This window comes from Lactuca virosa, chromosome 3, assembly GCF_052849685.1.
Source record: "Lactuca virosa cultivar CGN04683 chromosome 3, Lactuca_virosa_CGN04683_v6, whole genome shotgun sequence".
In the NCBI taxonomy this organism is placed as follows: domain Eukaryota; kingdom Viridiplantae; phylum Streptophyta; class Magnoliopsida; order Asterales; family Asteraceae; genus Lactuca; species Lactuca virosa.
The window spans coordinates 112,121,515-112,128,337 of NC_136428.1; the positions used below are offsets into that span (position 1 = coordinate 112,121,515).

The 6,823-nt window shown below is 37.9% G+C and overlaps 1 protein-coding gene across 1 annotated transcript; it reads right to left on the reverse strand.

Annotated features, from left to right (window-relative positions):
* Positions 1 to 4,656: 4,656 nt before the first annotated feature.
* Positions 4,657 to 6,544, reverse strand: LOC145162541 (uncharacterized). Its single transcript, XM_079081658.1, has 6 exons — positions 6,417 to 6,544; positions 6,235 to 6,332; positions 5,783 to 6,118; positions 5,354 to 5,639; positions 5,109 to 5,190; positions 4,657 to 5,025 (listed from the first exon to the last, which is right to left on the reverse strand). Exons 1-6 carry the CDS (start codon positions 6,440 to 6,442, stop codon positions 4,831 to 4,833), a joined length of 1,023 nt encoding a protein of 340 aa, XP_078937784.1. The 5' UTR covers positions 6,443 to 6,544; the 3' UTR covers positions 4,657 to 4,830.
* Between the last annotated feature and the right edge of the window lie 279 nt (positions 6,545 to 6,823).

The following is a 6,823-nucleotide window of genomic DNA, read 5'->3' on the forward strand; positions in this document are numbered from 1 at the left end:
TCTACAACCACCAGTTCATAAAACGACACCATACATACACTTTAACAACTTGTCTCTGAACTAGGTCTCCAGCTACAACCGATCAACCAGCCTTCTTTACCTCTTGCACTCAAAACTCTTGAGGACGAGGCTTACAAAATCGTCATGGACAGGGATCTCATCACAATCAACAATCCGGGGGTAGTAGAGGTCAATTCAGTTGGGATAATAACCAAAACACGGTGTATGACACATGCAACAGATGTGGTATCGTCCATGTACCATCTCAGTGTCCTAACCGTGATCCCACAACCATGAAACCAAGGTCACAGTAGCCATCAGCAAATTTTGCTAATTTTCGGTCACAACAATCCAACTCATGGCTTCCTGGCACCGGCTCGAATAGCCATGTAACCCACGACATCTCCAGTCTTGACCACCATGAGCCCTACTATGGTGAGGATGCTCTTCATGTTGGGAATGGTAACGGCCTACCAATTCTTCACGTTGGTTCTACTCATTTCTATTCACCCTCCAAAACTTTCTCTATTTCTAATATACTCCATGTTCCGGAAATGAAAAGAAATCTCCTTTCTGTTCAACAATTTTTCTATGATAATCATGTTTTCTTTGAATTTCACTCTTCTTTTTTGCTATTAAGGACACGTCTACATGCAATACCCTCCTCACGGGTCAAAATAACAATGGGCTTTACTCTATTCGCCTTCCTCAAATTCGACGTGTTCCTAGAGTTGCTTTCACCACCGTCCGTGCCTCTTCCAACATTTGGCATCAAAGACTTGGTCATCTACACTCATAGCTTTTACAAACTATGTTTTCTAGATATAGTCTTCCTGTTTCCAATAAAAGTTCAAATTCCTTTTGTAATCCCTGTCACATTGAGAAATCATCGAAACTTCATTTATCATCTTCTAATTTTCATAGTAATAAATTTTTGGATTTACTATTTTGTGATGTTTGGGGTCCTGCACCCATTTACTATGTGTGGATGACTTCTCTCGGTACATGTGGATCTTTCCCTTGAAATAGAAATCTGATGTTTATGCCAATTTTAAGCAATTTATGGCTCTTGTTGAATGACAATTCAACACTAAACTGAAATCGGACCAAACCAATTTGGGGGGGGGGGGGTGAATTCAGAAATTTGTCACAAATTTTCACCTCACTTGGGGTTCTTCACCGTCTTTCATGTCCCCACAAAGTGTAAACAAAACGAGCTGGTTGAAAGACATCACAGACATGTCGTCGAGACTGGTCTCACCTTACTCTCACAATCTGTTGTTCTTACTAAAATTTGACACTTTGCTTATGACACAATAGTTTATCTTATAAACTGGATGCCATCTCGTAACCTTGCCAACAAGTCACCATTTGAACATATCTTCAACCACAAACCGGATTACTCCTTTTTGAAAGTTTTTGGGTCTCAATGCTTTCCACATATACACCCCTACAATAAGCACAAAATGGTTTATGCTCAGTACCTTGTGTTTTTCTCGGGTATATCACCTCCCATCATGGGTATCGATGCCTTGACATAGCCACTGGAAGACTATACATAGCCCGACATGTTCGTTTTAACAAACAATTCTTCTCTTTTTTAGAACATGCACCTCCTACCTTACCTACCGAAACCTCACAACTACACCCATATGTGTCCAGCTACCCATCCATTTTCGTCACATCGGACCCCCAAACTACACCCAACCTCCACCAGCCTACTGTTCCTCTCCAAAAATACAGTCGACGCTCCAAAACTACCGCCACCACCATTCCCCCAGAAACGGTTGTTCAGCTGCAACTCGCTGCTCCACCGGAGTCTGATGTACCTCCTGATACAGCTGCTCCTCCCCAGGTTCACCCTCCTACCTTGAGACCTCACCAAAAACCGAGAGTTCCTTATGATCCCTCAGCATACCACACTTTTATCTCCACTAAAACTGAGCCCACCTTGTTCTTGGTTTCTAACCGTGACCCTAACTGGGAAAAAGCCATGACTGAAGAGTATACTACCTTAATTCGAAATGGCACTTGGTCTTTAGTCCCTCCGGTATATAATGTAAACATTATTGATTGCAAGTGGGTCTACAAAATCAAAAGGCATCAATCTGGTGCCATCAAAAGGTAAAAAGAAAGGCTTGTTGTGAAAGGATTTCACCAACAATCGGGAATCGATTACCATGAAACTTTCAGTCCAGTGGTCAAATTCACCATTGTTCAGGTTGTTCTCTCTCTATCTATTTCACAACGATGGACGCTTCGTCAACTAGATGTTTAAAATGCATTCATGCATGATGATCTTACAAAGAAAATTTATCTAAGGCAACCTCGCGGTTTTGCTGACCCACAAAGGTCGGATCATGTATGTCGCCTTCACAAGTCTCTATATAGGCTCAAACAAGCACCTCGAGCCTGGTTTCACTGTTTATCTCGGGTTCTTCTTTCTCTCTGATTTAGTGGGTCCAAAAACGATCCTTCACTCTTCATTTACTCATCTAGAGACACACTCTTATATATGCTAGTATATGTTGATGACATCATTTTGACAGGTAATAATTCTGCAACCATTGATCAAGTTGTCAAGAAATTGAGCTGTACGTTTGCCATTCAAGATATGGCCCTCTTACATACTTTCTCGGCATTGAGGTTACTCCACGAGGTTCAGATTTGCTTCTTTCTTTCTTTCTTTCTTTCTCTCTCTCTCTCTCTCTCTCTCTCTCTATATATATATATATATATATATATATATATATATATATATATATATATATATATATATATATATATATATATATATATATATATATATTGGAAATTCTCCAAAAAGTTGTTCTCTCACAAGATAAACCTGTTAATACACCAATCACCACATCCGCTAACTTAGCTCTTGATGATAGTCCACCTTTTTACAATCATGTGCGCTATCGACAAATAGTTGGAGTTTTACAGTATGTTACCATGTCCAGACCAGACATTAGCTATGCAGTCAACAAAGTCTGTCAGTTCATGCACGCTCCAACAAAAAATCATTGGTTGGCTGTCAAAAGAATCCTCTGGTATCTACAAGACACAACAGATTATGGGCTTCTTATTCAAAACGCCTCTAATTCCACCTTACATGCCTACACTGATGCACATTCTCCTTTTCTGAATGCCTATTCCGATGATGATTGGGCTGGTTGCCCGGATAACCTTCGATCCACCGGGGGATGTGTTGTCTATCTTGGTTCCAACCTTGTCTCATGGTCCGCAAAGAAACAAAAAAATCTATCTCGTTCATCAAGTATAAATCTTTAACAGATACGGTGGCTGAGGTAATTTGGCAGGAAGCTTTTCTTCAAGAACTACGGGTTCCTATTACTACAATTCCTACTTTGTGGTGTGATAATCTAGGAGCTACCTATTTATCAGCCAATCCAGTCTTCCATGCTCGTACAAAACATGTTGAAGTGGACTTTCATTTTGTTAGAGAAAAGGTTGCAGAAAGGAAGCTCTCAGCACATCTCCACTGATGATCAGATAGCTGATGTTTTTACCAAGCCATTGTCCTCTCAACGTTTTGAATGTCTTCAGTAGATCGATTCCCGCCCTTACCTTGCGGGGGAATATTAGACAATTATTATATTCTAAAAAGGTACAATGTGTAATTATGTACATTATATATACCTATGTAATCTGTCATTATTAATACAAGATATCACAATACATTTAACTCTCCATAATGATCCAAATGTTCTTGATAAAAGCGGAATGAAAAACCATCTTGTCCGAGAGTTTTAACGAGAGCACAACTCCAAACCACATGTTTAATCTCATGGATGAAAGGCAACTCTATATAGTCTCTTTGATTCATGTAAAAAATTATCATGTCGCTATAAAAAAATATGACCTTATACCCGGAAGATCCTAGCAAGATGTCCAAACAGATTTATGCCAAAATTTTGAAGTGGTTGCTGCCATTGATTAAGAGAACCGTGAAAAAATTTGGTATTTTTTTTCCCTTGGATGATAGCTAACTTGATCTTAGTGTTTTGGCGAAGAGCGGATAGTTTTTCAGCATTAATCAAAGGATACTTTTAATTTTCCGCAACGCCTCCACCTAAAACAGGCTAAGTGAAAAGTTGGTTAATTAAGACCATAAATTGCGATTTTCAAAGAGTCACAAAGTCCATTTTTCCACTTCAAACTTCCTCCATAATTATAATTTGATGGGTTCCTTTGAGGGCCTTGAGTTCTCAACAGATAGATGTTGAAAGGAATATTAGAGGACCAATCAAGCCAAGGAGGGAAGCATTCAGGCCTTCAGGATGACCAACTCAAAGTCTCGGAGGCCCATCCAGAAACGGAATATTTCAAATTGGATTGGGCCGAAATCCAGGTCGTGAATACTGAATATATAATATATTAACGATCTACAACGGCTAAGAAGAGTTAAGTATACATTCTTTATGTTAATAGAAGTCGTTAATTTCAGGTGTTCAAGAAAAAGTCTGTTGTTGAAATCAATCTACTCACAATTTTATATTATGTTTGTCTTTCATCTTTACTGGATGGGATTTTTTTCTTTTATAAATGTTTCTTATGTACCACAAAATGAAACTTTACTGTTTTAGGTGTCAATATAATAACATTAATTCAGAAGCTCTGATGTCAACATTTGAAGCTTTAAAGGATGTAATTGTCATTAAATCAAACTTGAGCAACAAGTTCCTTGCAAATTAATAATTGTAATTATGTTACAAAGTGACATATTTCGGTAATTAATACTATTAAGTATTAACAAATACTACATATGAGCATGAAAGTGTTTGTCGTCGTTTTGGTCGAAATTTAGAAGCATAAACATGCTTTTGTTGGGACTTTTCCAGTTATCCTAATCATTTCGGCCTTCTCCTTAACCTTTATTACTTCCTTCCTTTGGTTTTCCTCAGCCTGTGATCTTGCTCCTTCGGCAATCTGATCAATCATCTCTATCTCAGTCTTGTAATTTTGCAAAACTCGAGCCCTTTTCTTTCCCGACTCGTCCTGCAAAAAAGCTTCAATATATCACTTACTTCCAAAAATTAAACATCTTTGTGTATAAGTCGTAAGAAAAATGAGAATCAAACCTTAGTTCTTGACAACTTCTTCTGGGCTTTCTCCTTCTTCTCGGTTTCCCACTCAAGTATTTTGGCATTCAACCTCTCGTACCTGATAATGCATGCTCCCATAAATATGGTGAAAAACAAGTTCTTTTTAGTGGAAAAATATTGGTTACGCAGAAAAGCATACACATTCATGAGTTTAAAGAGAACCTGGTATAAAAACGAGTTAATTATCAAATATCCTAGTTTAATTAAAGTGTGACATATACCGTTCTTTGATTCTTTCCATCTCGTTTTTCTCCCAGGCATCCGCCTTTACGTCTTCGAGTGTGGGTTGTGAGTGCTTTCTATCGACTTCAGTTGCTGGGAATGTGAGTTGTTCAGTCGGTTGTTCACGACGACTACTTTCCAAACCAGTTTCAGGTTTTCTTTTGTCAGATTGCTTTTGGAAAGAATCAGAAGTCTTCTTGACGAATGGCGATGAACTAAAAGCTTCGCCTGTGAAATCTGTGTTTGATGGACGATTAGGCTTGTCGGAGACCTTTTCTTGTGATTCTGTAGAACGAAAATTCAAAACTGATGAGCATAATACATTGAATCTCCAGCTTTTTGACTTTCTAAACCATTTGTATTCAGCTGTATATCGGAATAAAAAATACTAAAACCTTTGTTATGATTACTATTTAAGATTATTGTACCTGATGATTTCTTGGGTAGTAAACTAGGGCTGGACATGTGAACTGTGTTATCATCCTTGTTCTTCATCTTATTGTTTGAAAAAGAAGAAGAAGAGATTCTTTCTCTTGCCCTTCTGGTTACAGAAACTGCACCATCATCTGTTTTGCTCTTGCCCTTGCTCAAACTGTCATCACGACGTCGTCTTGTTCTTCTTCGTTCTTCTACTGAACCAATGGCGAATGCAGCTGCAGCAACTGCTGTTCGGAACTCATCACTCTCCATGTAATCAGAATCATAATCATACGTAGGTTCACGAGAAGACTGTCTTCTGTACCAGTTTTGACCTTTTCTATTATCTACACAAGTAACAAAAATGGCTTCAATAAACCCTAGAATTAAATGATATCCCTCATTCCTCGTTTCTTGTTGTGTAATTGTTTTACCTCCTTTCCGTTAAAAAAAAATGTTTTACCTCCTTTAAAAGATCGAGTCCTTGGAGAGGGTGTGTTTTGATCTCTAACGCGTGAAGCTTCTTCTACGATTTCCTCATCCATACCAGCAAATCTCACCCTATATATATAACAAACAATTATATCACATACAATTACTAAATCGATACAGAAACATCGAAAAAGAAAAATGCGAATTTGTCACCTCATTTGCTTAATAAAATTCTCCATTATGATTGAAGATGAACTCGACTATGAATTCGTTCTTAAGAAATGCACCTTGGATTTATGTGAAGCATGAAGCAAGGTTTTTCATGTAACTTTGGGTTTGGTTATTGAAAATGTGTTGGAAAAGAATTCTTTTCTTGAATCTTGATGCGAGTTTTTTTATAACGGAAGGGAATCCACTTTTTGCTTGATGTTCGAAAAAGGGAATCCAATTTCTTCCGATAGTTGTTTAGCTGTTTGGATTTGCGGCTAAACTGAATTAGTAATAGTTAGTTTTATATGTTTTGATTAAAATATAGACAAGAGTTACCCCACAAAAAAACCTTAAGTTTTCAAGGAACATTCGATTTTACCCTTTGATGATTTTTAGGTTCATTAATACCC